The 23485-nt window shown below is 47.4% G+C and overlaps 1 protein-coding gene across 1 annotated transcript in view; it reads left to right on the top strand.

Annotated features, from left to right (window-relative positions):
• The first annotated feature begins 211 nt into the window (after positions 1-211).
• Positions 212-23485, top strand: part of BRD7 (bromodomain containing 7) — an 86198-nt gene continuing 62924 nt past the window's right edge. The window contains exons 1-11 of the mRNA XM_075281869.1: positions 212-435; positions 3522-3724; positions 7235-7364; positions 10129-10183; positions 10518-10662; positions 11669-11779; positions 11885-12063; positions 13184-13307; positions 14407-14476; positions 14805-14912; positions 15608-15743. Coding sequence (XP_075137970.1) covers positions 219-435; positions 3522-3724; positions 7235-7364; positions 10129-10183; positions 10518-10662; positions 11669-11779; positions 11885-12063; positions 13184-13307; positions 14407-14476; positions 14805-14912; positions 15608-15743 — 1478 coding nt within the window. The 5' untranslated portion in view covers positions 212-218. The remainder of the gene's footprint in view (positions 436-3521; positions 3725-7234; positions 7365-10128; positions 10184-10517; positions 10663-11668; positions 11780-11884; positions 12064-13183; positions 13308-14406; positions 14477-14804; positions 14913-15607; positions 15744-23485) is intronic.

The raw sequence follows: 23485 nt of genomic DNA on the forward strand, positions 1-23485 counted from the left end.
AAGATTACAATTGCTAATTTTATTTAACTTTTAACATTTTTGGGCTAATGGAGTCTTAATATATTTAGCTGTCTCATTTACAAAGGCCACTCTCACTTTTGTCGCAATCTGCCAAACATGTATTCACTGGCGTAGTTCGCGATTGTGGACACCAGGGGGAGTGCTAGCTTTCTACGTTTACCTAAACAATACCAGCCCTGGCGCTTTTTCCGGCATCAATGAACATCTCTATGGTTTCCTCCGCCGAACCGAAACCACCTCAATCCAAACAACAACGAGAGTTGTCAGTTCGGCGACGCGAGGTCCTTACCGGGATACGGCGGAAGATCCTGAAGGGCTCGGCCGGGGATATGGGCAAGAAGCACAAGAAACACAAAGGCGAGAAACATGGCTATGAAGGCAAGGGGGAGGCGCGCTCTGCGGCTGCTGAGAACCGTGAGTGTCCGGCTGTGTATATATATATATATGTACCTGCTATACACGTGTGTGAGGCGACCACTGACGTGAGAGGACGTGCTGGGGGTCGTCATAAGAGAGCCCGACCGTGGGGGTTACCAGGTGCACTGCAGATACCAGCAAGCACTCATTCATTCATCCTCTCATTCCTTCCTTCATTCCCTCTCTCTTTTCTTTCTTTCCTTCCTTCCTTCCACTGGCAGATATTTTAGTTCGTTTTGTGTTTCTACTTTGTTTTGGCAGCGATTTGTCTGCCATTTGTATGTCCCCCAGGCCATGTGGATGTAACAGGTGGCGCCCCCTATTGCTGGGTGAAGTGTGGACACAGGGGTGCCATGTAAGGACATTTGGGCTGCAGGGAAAATGAACATCCGCTGGTAACTTCAGTGCTATGGGATATCTCTTTAGCCTCTTGGTTTCTCTTACTGAAACTGGTTGGACATTAGATAAGTCGTGTGAACCCCTTTCCTAATATGTATGGGGGATCTTGTCTGTCCCCTGACAGAATCATCTGGTATGTTGGATTTTGACAAGTCTAATTCTTTCTTGAACCTTGAAGGTAAGTTGTTGCCTCTGGAAGCCAATATAGATGTGCACCAGAGTGTCTCGTGTATTTATTCTCTTACCTGCTCCAGGGGTTCCAGCAATGTCACAAGCCCCGGATCATGTGATCAGAGACAATGTTTGATCCCCCTCCATCTCTGATCTCACAGGTAATTATTTCCCTGTGCTATGGGGCTGTCTAGTAAAGCCGGTCCTCATAGCTCAGATGATTACCTGTGAGATCAGGGGAGAATTGGGGACAGAGTGACCTGGGGAGTTGAATGCTGTCTGTGATCAGATGACCCTGGGGTCGTAACGTCACCAGCTAATAAATACTACATGAACAACCAGATTAAAGGGTTTATCCCCTTTCACAAACCTGATGGCCTGACACTGAAAGGGTTAACTTGTTATGGACCAAGAGGATAGGAGATAAGTGTCACATCTTTTGGGGTCTGACCACTGGGACCCATAGCAATCAAGAGAAAGGAGAACAGAAAGTCCCCCTGAATCCTCCCTGCAATTTTTTTTTTTTTGGCCTTTTCCACTATATTTCTTAAAAAGTAAAATATGTCACTTATTTTCTTATAGAATGTAGTAGCCCATTCTACTGTGAGAAAGATGAGACCAAATACATATAGGTTGACACATTGAAAAGCAAATTGTGGTTAAATTGGCCCATGGCTAAAACTTTCTGACATTGTCCAACTCCTTTTTATTGGTGGCCTCAGGATCAATAAGAGATCATTGGTGGTCTGACACGTTGGATCTCTGCTGATCAGCTATTGGAAGGGGCCTCAGCACTTGTAAACAACAAAGAAATCATGACATTTATATCTCACACAACCTGCAATGAATCATAAAAGAGATTGAAGAGAGCTGATCCACAGATTGGATGGTGCACCCTCTATTGATCTTTTATTGATGACCTATCCTAATGATAGGCCACTAAAATGAGTTGGACGACCCCTTTAAATTTTGACTCTAGTGATACTCTCCTGCAGAGGTCAACAGAGTCAATTTTTTTAGCAGATTAAAACTACACCTCTTAACATTATTTAATGTTATTTAACAGTATTTTTAGCCAAGGAAGTGAATGAAAATAAATAATATGTAGGTATGCAAGACAAAAGTCTTATTCTTTCGTTCACTTATATTAATGATCGGGGTAGGTCATCAACAAGACATCACTGAGGGTCCATGGTATTTGCACATGCGCCTTGAACTCTTTACTGTCTATATAACAAAGGATTGTTCCATTCACATCTATGGAATAAGACAGTGATTAAAAGAACTGGAACCCCCCCCCTCCCCATCCACCCACCCCTTAGGGGGGTCTTACAAAACGCCGTTCCTTAGAAATACCAGTTTTTACCGGTATGCAAATTAGTTCTCTTGCAGCGATGGGGGCGGGCCTCAGCGCTGGAAATGCGATGGGGGCGTCCCCACTGCTGATCAAGTACAGGCTCCAGCGACGCCTCTTCGGCTGCATCCTCCCCTTCTTTTGTCGTCTTTCTTCGGTGTCACCTCCGACGCCTGCGCAGTTGGCTCTGCCATTGAGACACTAGTAGAGCCGATTGCGCATGCCGGCCGACAGCCATAGTTCCGGCAGCAGTTTGCCAAAGAAGAATGGTCTAAAATTCCAGCAGAGCATTGTAAGAAAGTCATTAATGGTTACCGGAAGCGGTAGGTTGTGCTACCAAGTATTAGGCTGAGGGTGCCAATACTTTTGTCCAGCCCATTTTTGGAGTTTTGTGTAAAATGATCAATGATTTGACTTTTTTTTTCATTCTCTTTTGTGTTTTTTCATTTCAAGCAAAATAAATGAAGATATTAATACCAAAGATTGTGCTTGCAATCATTTTCTGGAAGAACATGAGTATTATCTGACAAAATTGCAGGGGTGCCAATACTTTCGGCCAACACTCTACATTGTCATTCTCCAGTCATTTTATGAGATGGCCGTGCCTAATATGTTTTTGTTGATTTATTTTTAAAGCAGGGTCATATGAACTTTCTATATATTTTTTTACATTTTTCTAATTTTTTTTTAAAAAAAAACTTTTTTTTTTTTTTTTTTTTAAATTCTGTCCTTCCCCCCAGGGTGTTGAACCTGCAATATTTAATCTGAGTATCTTCTAAACTGCAATTCTACCGTGTTGCAGTCTATGGCACAATCCCTGTATTATTTTTGAGGCCAACTCTAGACAGGTCGGAGTAGTAATTTTGCTATGTTGGACTTGGGCACCTTCAGAAGGCCCCTGGCTGCAATAGCAACCAAATGACTCCTGTAGTTTTGCCACACTGGAGTAAATGAAGCTCCTCCTAACTATGGTGAAATCTATGGGTTAAAGTGCAGGGACTCCCATTGGGCATCTGCTGTGTAAAACATTCTGGATGACTGACTTATAGAAATTTGGTGTTGTCATCTGAGTAGAATCAGCAGAGACTTTGAGGATTTCCATGGCGTTATCTTACTGTTGATCATAACTTTTCTTCTCATTTTGGCTTACCTCTGTCAGAGTATGTGGAAAAACCTTTAAAACTGGTCTTAAAGGTTGGTACTGGAGAGGTGAAAGAACTGTCCACAGCCCGAGCTGCTGCCCTTCCTCAAGGCTTCCACGAAGACAAATCAGACCACGATAAACACAAAGACAAGAAGAAGAAGAAAAAGAAGAAGAATGAAAAAGTCGCCACTCCTGGTGAAGAGAAAAAGAAGAAAAAGGTGAGAACAAGTATAGATAAACGTCCCTTTGTTGGGCATTGTTTGCATTTTTGACCATCTTCTGGTTTTGACACTTTCACTGACGCCAGATGTGCACCAAAGGTTAAGATAGGACATCTTAGATCGATGGAGGTCCAACTGCTGGAACGCCTGCAGAGGAGCTGCTTCCCTGCTACACTGCTCATTCGCCCAGTCATGTATATGGGGACCCCACCTATCTAAAATTCATGTCTTATACTATATAGTCCTACATTTTTCAAAAGCTTGATAACCCTGCCTATTCGCTGGGGGACACAGCACCATGTGTAAAGACCCGGCCACTAGGAGGCTGACACTAGGAGAAGGAAAATCTGTCGGCTCTGCCTCATAGTCTGTACCCTCTCACATACAGTGTACTAAGCCAGTTTGAACCTAGTGTCTTAGGAGGCAGACTGTCTTGCATCATTTTTATTTTTTCATTTCTTTCAGGTGCAGTGGGGTCTTCAGCGTGTACACCACACTAGTTGTACCCCCCTGCGGGCGCAGCACTCTGCAAAGAGCGCCTCGACGGCCACCTGGTCCCCATCCTCTGCTTGCTGCATTGGTGGCTGGATATTGCGGTGACCCCACTCCCATGTGCGAGGTTCCACCAAGGGGGTGACCCTGCGGCGCCTGAAGTCGCCAGATGGGGCCTCCCTGTTTCCAAGGCTTCCATCTGCAGATGCATCCGGGCTGCGATCAAGGAGGCTTGTGACAGCTCACTCCACTAGGGCTGTCTGGGCCGCTCAGCATCAGGCTTCTGCCGCCCAGGTCTGCAATGCTGCCACCTGGGCTTCCATTCACACTTTCACAAAGTTTTACCAGGTCAATTCTGTGGCTTCTGCTGATGCCAGCTTGGGTTGTAAGGTTCTGCAAGCGGCTGTGTACTATGTTGTTCACATGGCTGTATGTTTCCCAGCCTCTGCTTTAGGACTGCTTTAGGCCATCTCATGGTGCTGTGTCCCCCAGTGAAATAGCCGAGAAAATGGGATTTTACTCGGATCCCTGAGCTAATCCTGTTACAATTGCAAAAGTCTGGACACCCCTAGTCAAAATGACTGTTAGTGTGAACAGTTAAGCAAGTTGAAGATAAAATGATCTTCAGAAGGCATAACTTTGAAGATGACACATTCCCAATGTATTTTTGTGAAGAAAGAGATGAGCGAACGCCATTCGATCAAATATCATGGCATTCGATGTATTCGTTCACAATCTAATACAAGGCCGCATACGCAGTAAAAATTTGTGTCCCCTCCCACCTTCCCTGGCGTGTTTTTTGCACCAATAACTGCGCAGGGCAGGTGGGACAGGAACTACGACAACGGAGGCAGTGAAAAAGCAGTGTTTTTGGCCCTTGGAGTGAGTTGAGCCTTTAAACTACAGTGCTTTTGGCCCTTGGCATGAGTAGAGCCTTTAGAAAGCAGTGTTTTTGGCCCTTGGAGTGAGCAGAGCCTTGCACCAGCAGGGTTTTTGGCCCTTGGATTCAGTACAGCCTTTAAAAAGTAGTGTTTTATGCCCTTTTGGTGACTAGAGCCATGCAGCAGCAGTGTTTCATTCTTTGGCCCTTGGGGTGACTAGAGCCATGCAGCAGCAGTGTTTCATTTGCTGAGGTGTGATAGTGGACTTGGTGACCCTCCTGAGTCGAATGGTAGGATCCCCTGAAACAAAGCATTTTCTCCCATAGACTATAATGGGGTTCGATATTCGTTCGAGTAGTCGAATATTGAGATGCTATTAGTAACGAATAACGAACATCGAATATTTTACTGTTCGCTCATCTCTAATCATTATCCATTTTTAGAAGCTTTTCTAGATTTTCAATTTCAGCTTTTTTTTTTTTTTTTTTTTTTTTTTACAGATGGTGTCATGTTTGCTTCAAGAATTCGCTGAAATTTCATTGAAACCATTTTTCCCTCTACCCATAAAATGTTCCCTTTACCATTGGCTGTAACACAACCCCAAAGCATGATTGATCCACCCCCATGCTTAATGGTTGGAGAAATGTTCTTTTCCTGAAATTCTGTGCCCTTTTTTCTCCAAACATACCTTTGATCATTGTGGCTAAAGAGTTCCATTTTAACCTCGTCGGTCCACAGAACTTGTTTTCAAAATGCATCAGACTTGTTTAGATGTTATTTTGCAAACTTCTGACACTGAATTTTATGGTGAGGATGCAGGAGAGGTTTTCTTCTGATGACTCTTCCATGAAGGCCATATTCGTGCAGGTATCACTGAACACTAGAACAATGTGTCACAACTCCAGAGTCTGCTAAATCTTCCTGAAGGTCTTTTTCAGTCAAGTGGGGTTCTGATTTGCCACTCTGGCAATCCTATGAGCAGCTGGCTCTGAAATTGTTCTTGGTTTTACAGACCTTATCTTGACCTCTACTGTTCCTGTATCTGCCATTTCTTAATTACATTTGGAACTGAGGAAAGGTCAACTTGAAAACACTTTGCTATCTTCTTATAGTCTTCTCCTGCTCTGTGGCCTCCACCATTGTCATTTTCAGATTGCTAGGCAGCCGCTTAGAAGAACATGGCTGCTGTTTTTTGGCACAAGGTTAGAGGAGGCTGGGGATTTATAAAGCTGTAAAATCTGTATCATTTGGCCTTTCCTAACAATAATAGTGAAGAAGCCATAAGCCTAACTGGGTAATGAAGATCTGAGACTAGAGATGAGCGAGTAGTATTCGATCGAATACCTCCCCGCCATAGGTATGCGTGTAAGTGGCCGAACACCGAAGGGTTAAGCGCATCGAATATTCGATGCGTTTAACCCCTTGGTGTTCGGCCGCTTACATGCATACCTATAGTGGAGAGGTATTCGATCGAATACTACTCGCTCATCTCTATCTGAGACCTTGGTATAAGTTATCTGAGCACACAAATCTACAAGGTTTCCCAAACTTGTGCAAGGTACTCCTTTCTCTTTTTCACTGTAAAATTGTACTCAAACATAATATGTTGATATTGCTTAACACTATGGACAAGTGTGTTTAATCTGTAACTTTATACCTTATAAAGATCATTTCATCTTCATCCTGCTTAACTGTTCACAATAACAGTCATTTTGACCAGGGTTGTCCAAACTTTTGCATGCCCCTGTATATAGAGATGGAACATCATTATTGCGGCTGATGCAGGGACTTGCTGACACATTGTTGGGAGTCCCGGGAGCTGAACCCCAACAAATAGATTTTGATGTTATATTGGCACAGCTATTTGTAAATGCTGTATAATATATGGATGAGCTAAAGGAAACCCTTGGATTGCTCTGTGATATGTAGTAGACTTTAGATATGGGCTCCATACTGCAAGTCTGCAACAGAGACACAGCTTGTGAATTGCACAGATTTTGTCTGTAGTAGAAATCTGTATGGCATTCCCTGTGCTGCCTCCATTGGCAGTACACAGATTACAGCTTACTGTATGTCAAGTATTGGACTAATATGTTGGAGAAATAATTGATTTCTTATGGGGTTTTTTTTTTAGGATGATAAAAAGAAAAAGGATAAAACCTCACATGAAGGTGACCTAGATAAGGAGCGCACCCTCCATTCATCCCTTGGCGCTAATATACCAGCAGTACCGGAACAACAATCTTCTTTGGCTAAACCAGAAGGTAAATTAAATTTTTTTTTTCTTTTTTATAGGCTTTGCTTTATCCATGTTCTTACTGGATTTTTTAAGCTACTGTCTCTGACTCCAGCAAAATAAAATGGTAAATTTATATTTTACAGTTATAGATATGGCATAATTAATTAGATATATAGTTTGCTGCATATTTACTGTATTTTTCGGACTATAAGACGCAAATTTGGGGGGAAAAGAAGGGTGCTTCTTATAGTCCGAATGTGGCGCCTGGCATCCGCTGTAATAGAGAGGTGGATACCGGCAAGGGATAGATGCAGGTGCCGGGGCCTGAGACCTCGCTACGCTCCTCTGCCCTGCATGAAGCCAGCAGCGGGAGGAGTGATGCTATTCCGCTCCTCCGTCCCCCCGCCACTGGCTTCATGCAGGGCAGAGGAGCGTAGCGAGGTCTCAGGCCCCGGCACCTGTGCCGGCGTCTATCCCTCGCTAGCATCCGCCTCTCTAGTACAGCGGATGCCGGGTCTGTATTGGCGGCCCCTTCTCCCCCGGGGCCGGTCCCCACCGGCCCCATACCTGTGAAGTTGCAGGCCGGCTCTGCGTGGCGATATCGCAGGAGCCGACCTGTTCGGGTGACAGCCGGGAGCCTAATGAAGGCTCCCAGGCCTGTCACTGCTATATTAGTATTGCGGCTGGGTCTATGACCAGCCGTAATACTAATAGACAGAATGTCCCATAGACGGCAGTACAGTTGTATTGCCGTCTATGGGACTTGCAATCAAGTGACCGCAGGTTCAAGCCCCCGGGGGGAATAAAATAGTAGAAAAAAAAAAAAAACTTTTAAAAATATATACCGTATTTTTCGGACTATAAGACGCACCTAGGTTTTAGAGGAGTAAAATAGGGAAAAAAAATTTTGAAGCAAAACCTGGTAAAATATTTAATATATGGGAGTTGTAGTTTTGCAACAGCTGCAAGGCCACATTGACAGGTGACCCTGCAGCTGTACGGGGATGTATAGAGCGTTTTTTTTTGCGGGGCCAGCTGTACTTTTTAGTTATACCATTTTGGGGGATATCTATTGCTTAGATCACCTTGTATTGAAAAAAAAAAGGAGGTGATTTAGAACTTTTATTTATTTCATATTTTTAAAGCTTTGTTTTTTTTGTTTTTTTTGTTTTTTTTTTACTATTTTATTCCCCCCCGGGGGCTTGAACCTACGGTCACTTGATCGCAAGTCCCATAGACGGCAATACAACTGTATTGCCGTCTATGGGACATTCTGTCTATTAGTATTACGGCTGGTCATAGACCCAGCTGCAATACTAATATATAGCAGTGACAGACCGGGGAGCCTCATTAGGCTCCCGGCTGTCACCCGAACAGGTCGGCTCCTGCGATATCGCCACGCAGGAGCCGGCCTGCAACTTTACAGGTACGGGGCCGGTGGGGACCGGCCCCGGGGGAGAAGGGGCCACGGATACTGACCCGGCATCCGCTGTACTAGAGAGGCGGGTGCCGGGGAGGGATAGACGCTGGGGCCTGAGACATCGCTACGATCCTCTGCCCTGCATGAAGCCAGCGGCGGGGGCACGGAGGAGCCCCTGCCGCTGCTGGCTTCATGCAGGGCAGAGGAGCGCAGCGATGTCTCAGGCCCCGGCACCTGTAATGGCGTCTATCACTTGCCGGCTTCCGCCTCTCTATTACAGCGGATGCCAGGCGCCACCTTCAGACTATAAGACGCACCCTTCTTTTCCCCCAAAATTTTTTGGGAAAAAAGTGCGTCTTATAGTCCGAAAAATACGGTAATAAAAAAATGAAATAAATAAAAGTTCTAAATCACCTCCTTTCCCTAGAATATCAGTAGAAAATCGTATATCCTAAACCGCCGGGTTTTTTTTCAATACAAGGTGATCTAAGCAATAGATATTCCCCAAAATGGTACAACTAAAAAGTACATCTGGCCCCGCAAAAAAAACAAACTCTATGCATCCCCGTACAGCTGCAGGGTCACCTGTCAATGTGGCCATGCAGCTGTTGCAAAACTACAACTTACCATTTTTTGCTTCAAAATTTTTTTTCCCTATTTTCCTCCTCTAAAACCTAGGTGCGTCTTATAGTCCGAAAAATACGTACAATTCTGTACAGAGTCTCTCACAAGTTGTTTTTTTTGTGATCTAGAGGTTTACTGTCTGTCTGACCACTTATGAAGGAGTCGGAGCAGGACAACAAGAGTTAGGTTGTGGAAAAATAGAGGAATCTGGGTTGGAGTTGGATGTTTGACCTACAAATGCCATAGCCCTCTTGTTTGTTTGTTTTTTGTCATTGGTACAACCAAGAGGACTTGGTTAAAAATAAGTTTGTCAAAAAGATCCATAAAAAACAAAAATAAAATACTGCATGAAAACTGTATTAAGTATGATTCTCAGGTTACCTGTAACATCACATGATGCTGCTGCACATTATCCTCCCATTAGGTGGCAGACACTCATTTTTCTGCTAGCTGAAAACACAATTCTCTAACAGTAAAAAACAGTAAGAATCTGTTCGATCTTCAGGCGGATTCCACCAAACCTTCCATTAAAATGATTGTGAGCAGGAAATGTTTTTGGTACTGGCAGGTTGATTTTGTGCAGCGGGCCTAGCCACAAAATCCAGCATGTGAACCTAGCCATATACATTAACTGTGTGCTGATATTCAATGGATTTATTTTGTGTAGTATATTCTCTTTTTCATGTAAGAAAGTAAGACATCAGGTGATACTTTTATGAATACTTTGTTCTTATTGTACATACAGAGGAACAAACTCCACTGCAAGAGGCGCTGAATCAGCTTGTGAGACAGCTCCAAAGGTGAGAGAATGTACAGGACAAAGAGATTGTATATCATTTACAGACAATGGAACATGTATGATCACAGGATTGTTAGCTTTCAATATCTTTACTCATGAAACTCATTCTTTTGTATAATGTTGATGTGAGCACCATAAGCTTGCCACACATAGGTGTAGTGTCCGTACAAATGCTAGATTTGACAATACTTTAGTATAAAATGTCTAGTAAGGATTATCTTAACTTATACTGCATTACTTTTAACTTGTTAGGTGCTTTACAGATGTTCTAAATGTTATTTTCCCCATTTTGCTAAGAAGCTAAACACTGGTAATTGTATGTTTTACCCCCACAGAAAGGACCCCAGCTCTTTTTTTGCATTCCCGGTCACAGACTTCATTGCCCCTGGCTATTCTATGATCATTAAGAACCCAATGGACTTCAGTACAATGAAAGAGAAGATACGGAATGGAGAATACGAATCCATAGAAGAACTAAAGGTATAGAGAAGATTGACTATAAGACTTGAGTGAAGATCATTAGACTGTCTGTTATGTGCAGTAGTGAGAAGTTGATAGAAATATACTCTTGAGTCTGATGTTCCAGTTCTTGTGTTTCCTTCATAAGATACATATTTTCAATATGATGTGATAAATCTTACGGATTATTCACAAATCTCACACTGTAGGTGTGGACATTTCTACAGTGACTGTATATCCTAGAGTTATTACAGTGGACCTGTGCGTTTTATGAGCTAGGCTACATCTGTATTGGACTCTCCGTTTGGAGACGCTTGTCGCAGAGTGCATCCAAAATTGCCAAATGAAAAAGTCGCACTTGCAGTACTTTTTCATCTGACAATTTTGGACGCACACTGTGACACCAAAAGATTCCCATTACAGTTAATGGGGGTCTGTAAGGCTCTAACTCTAGTGAGAACTTAGTGTCAACCCAGCTTTCTGCAGCATGGTATCGAATCACAGAAGACATTGGATTCTTATTTATTTTTTCTTGTTTTTTATGACTCTTCATGAGCCACTGTGCTACTAAAAAAATAAACTTTTTTTTTTTTTTTTTTTTTTTTCAAAAGAGAAGAAAAATCAAAATTTTCTCACCAAAAATACATATTTGGTATGTGTGATATAAAGACCAGTAGAATAAAGTTTTTACATTTTATCACGTAAAGAGCAAGAAAAATAGTTTAATATTGGCTATTCAATATTTTATATGCACCTAGAGCTGGGCCATCAAAGCCTAACAAACACCAAAAGTCAGCTCAATGAATCAATGTGAACTTGTTCACATCCGCTGTGGAGCATTTTATACTGTGTGGGGATCGCTGGGGAACATTATATATACATAAAAGGTGTAATGTCAAGGTGTCCCAATACTTTTATCCGCTATAGTGTATCAAGTGGACTGTAAAATTAGTTGTGACTGCACTAACTGCAGCGCTCTTCATAACTACTACTTTATCAAATGAATAACTAGGATTTCTTCTCTTAGGAACATTTCAAGCACATTTGCCACAATGCAATGATTTACAACAAACCTGGAACCATTTACTACAAGGCTGCCAAAAAATTGCTGAACTCTGGAATGAAAATCCTCAGTCAGGTAAGAACTTGGGTTGCTTCTACAGGGCACCGTAATAGACCTAAATAGTTATGGTACTTGTATAGTTTAGTCCATGTAACAAATCATGTGCTATGACTGATACAGGAGAGAATACAGAGTCTGAAGCAGAGCATAGAGTTCATGGCAGATCTTCAGAGCAGTGGAAGAGACAAGGACAAGGGAGATGCCCAGGGTAATCTGGAGGTGACAGAAGACATAACAGAGGATTCAATGGACACCAGTGACCTAAAGGCTTTGAGAAGTCCTTCCAAAGATCTCAAAAGGTTTGTGTGTAACAAAGCTGAACACAATGTTTAGTGTTATCACATGAAAATATATCTGGATCAGTTCTTTGATATCATGTTTTAAATCTTTTCCTTAAAATTATTCACAACATCATCATATTTCTGCTATCACCACCATCTATACATTCCTACTGTAAGTCACTAGCCGTGTAGGAACCATTCGCACAATGGAAGTTTCCGCTGCAGCTTCCACTTGCTCTTTAGGCTGAGATGACTGTGCCTGACCAGTGGCGTGGCTTGTGCTGTGGGAATCTGTGGCAACATCCAGCAGGACACTTATTTATTTCAACATCCTTTTTCAATCTTTGTCTCCCATTAAATACCGTTGGGGGGGGGTAGATTCAGGGCGAAATTGGGCCTCAAAATTAGTGCCTGAAATACTTGGGCACAGTGTTGCCTAATGGAAAACTATCCTAACCGGAAATACGATAAGCCTCATGGACACCATTTAGGAAAGATTCCAGAGCAGAGCCTGCGCTCCCCCTCACTAGTGGCCATACTGGGAACATCTTTATAGACGTTCCCTTTCTTTGGGTAACTGGGTATTGCAGGCTGCATTGCCTTCAGTGTTTGACGGTATATATTTTTTTTTATTGTTTACTTTCCCTCCCCATGGACTACTTTTGGATGTCTCCTGTGTCCTCCAATGACAGTAGCGAGAAAAGGGGATTTTTGGGATTTTACCTGTTGGTCTTCCGGGCAGGTCCTTCTTGCCAGGATTTCTGGCCCATTGGTCTCCGGTTTATAGTATTTATTATCAGCTTCTCCTGGTTATTCCTATTTCTGTATGTAAACTAGGAACTAAGTCTCAGTAGCTATACGTACAGTCTGTTGTGTCCCTCAGTGAACTCAGAAATTGATTTTACAGATACCAAAAATCTTCTAATCCTGTTTATATATTGTTGATCTGTAGTCTAATGTTGTTATGGTACATGAACACTTTAGGGGTGCACAGCAGAGTACGGGGTGACACAGCCTGTCTGCCGTAAAGATAGAACTGGAAAGGAAGTGATAAAAACCGGAGACCAGAACATCTGGGAGGAAATCTGTGGCTTTTACATTTTCGGTATTAACTGGTTATATTTTAAATCCCTTTTAGAAAAGATAAAGAACAGCAGGAGGACAAACAAAATGATGGAAACTTGGAGAAGGAGCAGGAACAGATTGACCAAATCATTAAAGACTCCTCAGGCAAATTGTCAAAGAGAACGATTTCTAGTCAGGTAAGGACTAGTATATGCCGTATACCTGGGCCCTCAACAGTCACATTATACGGGGGGGACTGGTGACATAGGAAGGGAACTGATTCCAATAGCAAAATACATATTGTGGGTGAATCGCTGTAGTACTGGCCTATCCCTCCTCTAACAAGCCATTAAAGCAACATTTACACTGCCCATCACATCAGATTGACATCACCACTACTAAGGACGCAGTGCCATGGTAGGACGAATACAGAGCATGTAAAGTACTTTGTACATTGTATCATTGCCATTACTAGGAGCACTCACTTGTATCTGGGGACTGTTTACGCTGGGTTCACACCTGCGTTCGGGTCTCCGTTCTGTAGTTTCCGTCTTTTGCATGCAAGAAGATGGAAACCACAGACCGGGTCCGGCCATGAGCGGCGGTGAGCGTTTTATGCTCTCCACCGCAAAACCGGTTTTTTAAATCTGGACACAGAGTACTGCATGTCCGACTCTGTGTCCAGATTAAAAAATCCGGTTTTGTGGCGGAGTGCATAAAACGCTCACCGCCGCTCACGGCCGGACAGCTTTCTAACCCATTCAAATGAATGGGTGAGAGAGAGTCCTGCTGGTGTTTCCATATCCTGCCTCTGTTTTGTGCAGGAAACGGAAACCTGCAGAACGGAGACCGGGCGCAGATGTGAATGAGCCCTTAGACGCATCAATACGTCATGTAAAACAAACCCACAACAGTCCTTTTAGTATTTAATTTTTTTAGTCTGTTCGCTTGGCTATATTTTGTCATCTGTGTTGTGTTTTCTGTATTGACACATGCTTGAGTTCCTTCTCCATTGTTTTTATGTTTTCTTTATGGGAATTTGTTTGTAGTTCATATAGATTGTTTTCATAATGCTGGTATCAAATCCGTGTCAAAGATATAAAAAGACGTGTCTTGCAAATTCTTTGCACCAGTTTCTGTGCATACATGGCGGACAGCCACAACGCTGGTTCGCCACTGGACCGCTCAGAAATCTGACACTTCACCAAGTTGTATTTTGCTTTGTTTTGTTTGTATTTCCAAATTAGCGGCTGATTTCATAGTGTGAACACGATCTAACGTCTTATTCTTTTACAGTTTGAGTTTGAAAGGAGGAAGGCAGATGGGACGACAACGCTAGCCCTGCTTAATCCTGAAACCCCATTAGGTATGTTCTCTATAGCCATATCATTGTGATATACAGCAGTCGGTAGTTTTTCCAGATATAATTATTATCTGATGTTTTACAATAATCAAGGAATAAAACGAATCTGCTCCAGACGTCTTCTATGCTGTGTAGCACAGTACACGGGAGTGTCTACAACTAGATTAGGTGTAATGATGGTCCATCAGTCTACAGTCAAGCCGAATGTGCAGAGGAGCAGAAGACTCGCAGTTCTTAGGATCTGTGGGATTCTTGGTGGTCAGACTCTGAATTGAGGATAAATACTTTTTACGGCATAACCCCATTGAGTACTTTACATTTTTTTCTATAGAATCTGGTCATGGCACCGCCATTCTTGGGTCAACAGCTGGTCGACTGCAGACAGGAGTTAATTCACTACAAGGATTCAAGGAAGACAAACGCAACAAGGTCACTCCAGGTAACAAGTTATAGAATTCACAATTTACATGACACTGCCTGCCTTGTCCGTAGGTGCCAGTCAGCCATTCATAAGATTAACCCACAAAATACTTAATCCCTTTCATGTTTGTTTTGTTTTTATGGCGTAAATGATGCAGTGAAAATGACACTTTAACTATACTTTGCAAAGCGGTACAATCATGGCAGTACCAAATATCCTTTTTTTTTTTTTTCATGTTTTAGTACCCTTTTTAAAAAAAAAAAAAAAAAAGCAAAATGTGAAGGAAAACAAACATCTCTTTGTGTTACAATATTCCTAAAAGCACCAGGATCCCTTACTATAAACCTATATTGAGCAGTTCTAAAGATGTGCCCTTTGTCAAAGTATTGCAGCTCGGACATCAAAAAGGGGAGCTCCATTGGTGGTGTTTGTGAAGGGGAAATGGTAGTGTCTCATAGTATTAACACTTAGGAAATTTGGTAATACAGTTAAGCAAAAGTGACCTTTTTTCCTGAAACAGACTCCCATTGTCTATTCTGTAAAACTATAGATTTAGGGTTTGCATGTATATTGGTTGTGTGAAAGCGGCCTCCTGGTCCATTCAGCACTTTACTTTCAAAAAGTTCTTGGATTATATTTCACATTCATTGGCAGAGTTGAAATGCACAAAAGAGAATAGATAATGCAAGAGCATTATTTGTGATTTTCCTTAGTGTTATACTTGAACTATGGACCGTTTACTTCCTACGCTCCGGCTTACGACTCAACATTTGCAAACATCAGTAAGGACGACTCTGATCTTATCTACACAACATATGGAGAAGAACCCAGTCTACAGGGCACGTTCAGGTACGGTTCATAGGTGTTATTTATAATGCATTCCTTATTTATTAATAACTAGCAGTTACCCGCGACTTCGTCTGCGGGTTGGCGGTGGCGCTGAACCACTTATATTTCTTGTCCCCCCATCTCTGCCCCCAGTTTCTTGTCCCCCCATCTCTGCCCCCAGTTTCTTGTCCTCCCATCTCTGCCCCCAGTTTCTTGTCCCCCCCTTCATCTGCCCCCAGTTTCTTGCCCCCCCCCTTCATCTGCCCCCAGTTTCTTGTCCCTCCCCCATCTCTGCCCCCAGTTTCTTTTCCCCCACCTTCATCTGCCTCCAGTTTCTTGGTCTCCCTGTCTCTGCCCCAAGTTTCTTGGCCCCCCTTCATGTGCTCCCAGTTTCTTGTCCCCCATCTCTGCTCCCAGTTTCATGTCCCCCATTTCTGCTCCCAGTTTCTTGACCCCCCATCTCTGCCCCCAGTTTCTTGTCCCCCCCATCTCTGCCCCCAGTTTGTCCCCCCCTTCATCTGCCCCCAGTTTCTTGTCCCCCCTTCATCTACCCCCAGTTTCTTGTCTCTCCCATCTCTGCCCCCAGTTTATTATCCCCTCATCTCTGCCCCCAGTTTCTTGTCCCCCCCTACATCTGCCCCCAGTTTCTTATCCCCCATCTCTGCCCCCAGTTTCTTGTCCCCCAGTTTCTTGTCCCCCCATCTCTGCCCCCAGTTTCTTGTGCTCCCCCTTCATGTGCCCCCAGTTTCTTGTCCCCCCCATCTCTGCCTCCAGTTTCTTGTCTCCCCATTTCTGCTCCCAGTTTCTTGGACCCCCATCTCTGCCCCCAGTTTCTTGTCCCTCCCCATTTCTGCTCCCAGTTTCTTGACCCCCCATCTCTGCCCCCAGTTTCTTGTCCCCCCTTCATCTGCTCCCAGTTTCTTGTCCCCCCATCTCTGCCCCGTTTCTTGTCCCCTCCCTTCATCTGCCCCCAGTTTCTTATCCCCCATCTCTGCCCCCAGTTTATTCTCCCCTCATCTCTGCCCCCAGTTTCTTGTCCCCCCCATTTCTGCTCCCAGTTTCTTGACCCCCCATCTCTGCCCCCAGTTTCTTGTCCCCCCATCTCTGCCCCGTTTCTTGTCCCCCCCCCTACATCTGCCCCCAGTTTCTTGTCCTCCCCTTCATCTGCCCCCAGTTTCTTGTCCCCCCTTCATCTGCCCCCAGTTTCTTGTCTCTCCCATCCCTGCCCCCAGTTTCTTGTTCCCCCTTCATGTGCCCCCAATTTCTTGTCCCCACATCTCTGCCCCCAGTTTATTGTCCCCTCATCTCTGCCCCCCAGTTTCTTGTCCCCCCATATCTGTCCCCAGTTTCTTGTCCCCCCATCTCTGCTCCCAGTTTCTTGTCCCCCCTTCATCTTCCCCAGTTTCTTGTCTCTCCCATCTCTGCCCCTAGTTTCGTGTCCCCCCCTTCATGTGCCCCCAGTCTCTTGTCCCCCATCTCTGCCCCCAGTTTATTATCCCCTCATCTCTGCCCCCAGTTTCTTGTCCCCCCCTTCATCTGCCCCCAGTCTCTTGCCCCCCATCTTTGCCCCCAGTTTCTTATCCCCTCATCTCTGCCCCCAGTTTCTTGTCCCCCCCTTCATCTGCCCCCAGTTTCTTGTCCCCCCATCTCTGCCCCCAGTTACTTATCCCCCCATCTCTGCCCCCAGTTTCTTGTCCCCCACTTCATGTGCCCCCAGTTTCTTGTCCCCCCATCTCTGCCCCCAGTTTCTTGTCCTCCCCCTTCATGTGCCCCCAGTTTCTTGTCCTCCCCCTTCATGTGCCCCCAGTTTTTTGTCCCCCATCTCTGCCCCCAGTTTCTTGTCCCCTCCCTTCATCTGCCCCCAGTTTCTTATCCCCCCATCTCTGCCCCGTTTCTTATCCCCCATCTGTGCCCCCAGTTTCTTGTCCCCCCCTTCATCTGCCCCCAGTCTCTTGTCCCCCATCTTTGCCCCCACTTTATTATCCCCTCATCTCTGCCCCCAGTTTCTTGTCCCCCCCCTTCATCTGCCCCCAGTTTCTTGTCCCCCCATCTCTGCCCCCAGTTTCTTGTCCCCCCATCTCTGCCCCCAGTTTCTTGTCCCCCACTTCATGTGCCCCCAGTTTCTTGTCCCCCCATCTGTGCCTCCAGTTTCTTGTCCCCCCATTTCTGCTCCCAGTTTCTTGTCCCCCCCCATTTCTGCTCCCAGTTTCTTGACCCCCCATCTCTGCCCCCAGTTTCTTGTCCCCCCCTTCATCTGCTCCCAGTTTCGTCTCCCCATCTCTGCCCCGTTTCTTGTCCCCCCCTTCATCTGCCCCCAGTTTTTTGTCCCCCATCTCTGCCCCCAGTTTCTTGTCCCCCACTTCATGTGCCCCCAGTTTCTTGTCCCCCCCTTCATCTGCCCCCAGTTTCTTGTCACACCCCTTCATCTGCCCCCAGTTTCTTGTCCCCCCTTCATGTGCCCCCAGTTTCTTGTCCCCACATCTCTGCCCCCAGTTTCTTGTCCCCCCATATCTGTCCCCAGTTTTTTATCCCCCCATCTCTGCTCCCAGTTTCTTGTCCCCCCTTCATCTTCCCCAGTTTCTTCTCTCTCCCATCTCTGCCCCTAGTTTCTTGTGCCCCCAGTCTCTTGTCCCCCATCTCTGCCCCCAGTTTATTATCCCCTCATCTCTGCCCCCAGTTTCTTGTCCCCCCTACATCATCCCTCAGTTTCTTGTCCCCCCCTACATCATCCCTCAGTTTCTTGTCCCCCCCCCTACATCTGCCCCCAGTTTCTTGTCCCCCCCTTCATCTGCCCCCAGTTTCTTGTCCCCCCATCTCTGCCCCCAGTTACTTATCCCCCCATCTCTGCCCCCAGTTTCTTGTCCCCCCATCTGTGCCTCTAGTTTCTTGTCCCCCCATCTCTGCCCCCAGTTTCTTGTCCTCCCTCTTCATGTGCCCCCAGTTTCTTGTCCCCCCATCTGTGCCCCCAGTTTCTTGTCCTCCCCCTTCATCTGCCCCCAGTTTCTTGTCCCCCCATCTCTGCCCCCAGTTTCTTGTCCCCCCATCTCTGCCCCCAGTTTCTTGTCCCCCACTTCATGTGCCCCCAGTTTCTTGTCCCCCCATCTCTGCCCCCAGTTTCTTGTCCTCCTCCTTCATGTGCCCCCAGTTTCTTGTCCTCCCCCTTCATGTGCCCCCAGTTTCTTGTCCCCCCATCTCTGCCCCCAGTTTCTTGTCCCTCCCCATTTCTGCTCCCAGTTTCTTGACCCCCCATCTCTGCCCCCAGTTTCTTGTCCCCCACTTCATCTGCCCCCAGTTTTTTGTCCCCCATCTCTGCCCCCAGTTTCTTGTCCCCTCCCTTCATCTGCCCCCAGTTTCTTATCCCCCCATCTCTGCCCCGTTTCTTATCCCCCATCTGTGCCCCCAGTTTCTTGTCCCCCCCTTCATCTGCCCCCAGTCTCTTGTCCCCCATCTTTGCCCCCACTTTATTATCCCCTCATCTCTGCCCCCAGTTTCTTGTCCCCCCCCCTTCATCTGCCCCCAGTTTCTTGTCCCCCCATCTCTGCCCCCAGTTTCTTGTCCCCCCATCTCTGCCCCCAGTTTCTTGTCCCCCACTTCATGTGCCCCCAGTTTCTTGTCCCCCCATCTGTGCCTCCAGTTTCTTGTCCCCCCATTTCTGCTCCCAGTTTCTTGTCCCCCCCCCATTTCTGCTCCCAGTTTCTTGACCCCCCCATCTCTGCCCCCAGTTTCTTGTCCCCCCCTTCATCTGCTCCCAGTTTCGTCCCCCCATCTCTGCCCCGTTTCTTGTCCCCCCCTTCATCTGCCCCCAGTTTTTTGTCCCCCATCTCTGCCCCCAGTTTCTTGTCCCCCACTTCATGTGCCCCCAGTTTCTTGTCCCCCCCTTCATCTGCCCCCAGTTTCTTGTCACACCCCTTCATCTGCCCCCAGTTTCTTGTCCCCCCTTCATGTGCCCCCAGTTTCTTGTCCCCACATCTCTGCCCCCAGTTTCTTGTCCCCCCATATCTGTCCCCAGTTTTTTATCCCCCCATCTCTGCTCCCAGTTTCTTATCCCCCCCTTCATCTGCCCCTAATTTCTTGTCCCCCCCCTTCATCTGCCCCCAGTTTCTTGTCCCCCCCTACATCTGCCCTCAGTTTCTTGTCCCCCCTACATCTGCCCTCAGTTTCTTGTCCCCCCCTACATCATCCCTCAGTTTCTTGTCCCCCCCTACATCTGCCCCCAGTTTCTTGTCCCCCCCCCCTACATCTGCCCCCAGTTTCTTGTCCCCCCTTCATCTGCCCCCAGTTTCTTGTCCCCCCTTCATCTACCCCCAGTTTCTTGTCTCTCATATCTCTGCCCCCGGTTTCTTGTCCCCTCTATCTCTGCCCCCGGTTTCTTGTCCCCCCCCCTTCATCTGCCCCAGTTTCTTGTCCCCCCCCCTCCATCTGCCCCCAGTTTCTTGTCCCGCCATCTCTGCCCCCAGTTTCTTGTCCCCCACTTCATGTGTCCCCAGTTTCTTGTCCCCCCATCCCTGCTCCCAGTTTCTTGTACCCCCATCTCTGCCTCCAGTTTCTTGTCCCCCCATTTCTGCTCCCAGTTTCTTGTCCCCCCATCTCTGCCCCCGTTTCTTGTCCCCCCCTTCATCTGCTCCCAGTTTCTTGTTCCCCCCCTTCATCTGCTCCCAGTTTCTTGTCCCCCTTCATCTGCTCCCAGTTTCTTGTCCCCCCTTCATCTGCTCCCAGTTTCTTGTCCCCCCCCATCTCTGCCCCCAGTTTCTTGTCCCCCCCATCTCTGCCCCCAGTTTCTTGTCCCCCCCATCTCTGCCCCCAGTTTCTTGTCCCCCCCTTCATCTGCCCCCAGTCTCTTGTCCCCCATCTTTGCCCCCACTTTATTATCCCCTCATCTCTGCCCCCAGTTTCTTGTCCCCCCCCCTTCATCTGCCCCCAGTTTCTTGTCCCCCCATCTCTGCCCCCAGTTTCTTGTCCCCCCATCTCTGCCCCCAGTTTCTTGTCCCCCACTTCATGTGCCCCCAGTTTCTTGTCCCCCCATCTGTGCCTCCAGTTTCTTGTCCCCCCATTTCTGCTCCCAGTTTCTTGTCCCCCCCCATTTCTGCTCCCAGTTTCTTGACCCCCCATCTCTGCCCCCAGTTTCTTGTCCCCCCCTTCATCTGCTCCCAGTTTCGTCCCCCCATCTCTGCCCCGTTTCTTGTCCCCCCTTCATCTGCCCCCAGTTTTTTGTCCCCCATCTCTGCCCCCAGTTTCTTGTCCCCCACTTCATGTGCCCCCAGTTTCTTGTCACACCCCTTCATCTGCCCCCAGTTTATATTCCCCCCTTCATGTGCCCCCAGTTTCTTGTCCCCACATCTCTGCCCCCAGTTTCTTGTCCCCCCATATCTGTCCCCAGTTTTTTATCCCCCCATCTCTGCTCCCAGTTTCTTGTCCCCCCTTCATCTTCCCCAGTTTCTTGTCTCTCCCATCTCTGCCCCTAGTTTCTTGTGCCCCCAGTCTCTTGTCCCCCATCTCTGCCCCCAGTTTATTATCCCCTCATCTCTGCCCCCAGTTTCTTGTCCCCCCTACATCATCCCTCAGTTTCTTGTCCCCCCCTACATCATCCCTCAGTTTCTTGTCCCCCCCCTACATCTGCCCCCAGTTTCTTGTCCCCCCCTTCATCTGCCCCCAGTTTCTTGTCCCCCCATCTCTGCCCCCAGTTACTTATCCCCCCATCTCTGCCCCCAGTTTCTTGTCCCCCCATCTGTGCCTCTAGTTTCTTGTCCCCCCATCTCTGCCCCCAGTTTCTTGTCCTCCCTCTTCATGTGCCCCCAGTTTCTTGTCCCCCCATCTGTGCCCCCAGTTTCTTGTCCTCCCCCTTCATCTGCCCCCAGTTTCTTGTCCCCCCATCTCTGCCCCCAGTTTCTTGTCCCCCCATCTCTGCCCCCAGTTTCTTGTCCTCCCCCTTCATGTGCCCCCAGTTTCTTGTCCCCCCATCTCTGCCCCCAGTTTCTTGTCCCTCCCCATTTCTGCTCCCAGTTTCTTGACCCCCCATCTCTGCCCCCAGTTTCTTGTCCCCCACTTCATCTGCCCCCAGTTTTTTGTCCCCCATCTCTGCCCCCAGTTTCTTGTCCCCTCCCTTCATCTGCCCCCAGTTTCTTATCCCCCCATCTCTGCCCCGTTTCTTATCCCCCATCTGTGCCCCCAGTTTCTTGTCCCCCCCTTCATCTGCCCCCAGTCTCTTGTCCCCCATCTTTGCCCCCACTTTATTATCCCCTCATCTCTGCCCCCAGTTTCTTGTCCCCCCCCCTTCATCTGCCCCCAGTTTCTTGTCCCCCACTTCATGTGCCCCCAGTTTCTTGTCCCCCCATCTGTGCCTCCAGTTTCTTGTCCCCCCATTTCTGCTCCCAGTTTCTTGTCCCCCCCCCATTTCTGCTCCCAGTTTCTTGACCCCCCATCTCTGCCCCCAGTTTCTTGTCCCCCCCTTCATCTGCTCCCAGTTTCGTCCCCCCATCTCTGCCCCGTTTCTTGTCCCCCCCTTCATCTGCCCCCAGTTTTTTGTCCCCCATCTCTGCCCCCAGTTTCTTGTCCCCCACTTCATGTGCCCCCAGTTTCTTGTCCCCCCCTTCATCTGCCCCCAGTTTCTTGTCCCCCCTTCATGTGCCCCCAGTTTCTTGTCCCCACATCTCTGCCCCCAGTTTCTTGTCCCCCCATATCTGTCCCCAGTTTTTTATCCCCCCATCTCTGCTCCCAGTTTCTTGTCCCCCCCCTTCATCTGCCCCTAATTTCTTGTCCCCCCCCTTCATCTGCCCCCAGTTTCTTGTCCCCCCCCTACATCTGCCCTCAGTTTCTTGTCCCCCCTACATCTGCCCTCAGTTTCTTGTCCCCCCCTACATCATCCCTCAGTTTCTTGTCCCCCCCTACATCTGCCCCCAGTTTCTTGTCCCCCCCCCCTACATCTGCCCCCAGTTTCTTGTCCCCCCTTCATCTGCCCCCAGTTTCTTGTCCCCCCTTCATCTACCCCCAGTTTCTTGTCTCTCATATCTCTGCCCCCGGTTTCTTGTCCCCTCTATCTCTGCCCCCGGTTTCTTGTCCCCCCCCTTCATCTGCCCCAGTTTCTTGTCCCCCCCCCCTCCATCTGCCCCCAGTTTCTTGTCCCGCCATCTCTGCCCCCAGTTTCTTGTCCCCCCACTTCATGTGTCCCCAGTTTCTTGTCCCCCCATCCCTGCTCCCAGTTTCTTGTACCCCCATCTCTGCCTCCAGTTTCTTGTCCCCCCATTTCTGCTCCCAGTTTCTTGTCCCCCCATCTCTGCCCCCGTTTCTTGTCCCCCCCTTCATCTGCTCCCAGTTTCTTGTTCCCCCCCTTCATCTGCTCCCAGTTTCTTGTCCCCCTTCATCTGCTCCCAGTTTCTTGTCCCCCCTTCATCTGCTCCCAGTTTCTTGTCCCCCCCCATCTCTGCCCCCAGTTTCTTGTCCCCCCCATCTCTGCCCCCAGTTTCTTGTCCCCCCCATCTCTGCCCCCAGTTTCTTGTCTCCTCCCTTCATCTGCCCCCAGTTTCTTGTCCCCTCCCTTCATCTGCCCCCAGTTTCTTGTCCCCCCATCTCTGCCCCCAGTTTCTTGTCCTCCCCCTTCATGTGCCCCCAGTTTCTTGTCCCCCCCATTTCTTCTCCCAGTTTCTTGTCCCCCCCTACATCTGCCCCCAGTTTCTTGTCCCCCCCTACATCTGCCCCCAGTTTCTTGTCACACCCCTTCATCTGTCCCCAGTTTCTTGTCCCGCCATCTCTGCCCCCAGTTTCTTGTC

Source organism: Leptodactylus fuscus, chromosome 7 (assembly GCF_031893055.1).
Source record: "Leptodactylus fuscus isolate aLepFus1 chromosome 7, aLepFus1.hap2, whole genome shotgun sequence".
NCBI classification, from domain to species: Eukaryota; Metazoa; Chordata; class Amphibia; order Anura; family Leptodactylidae; genus Leptodactylus; species Leptodactylus fuscus.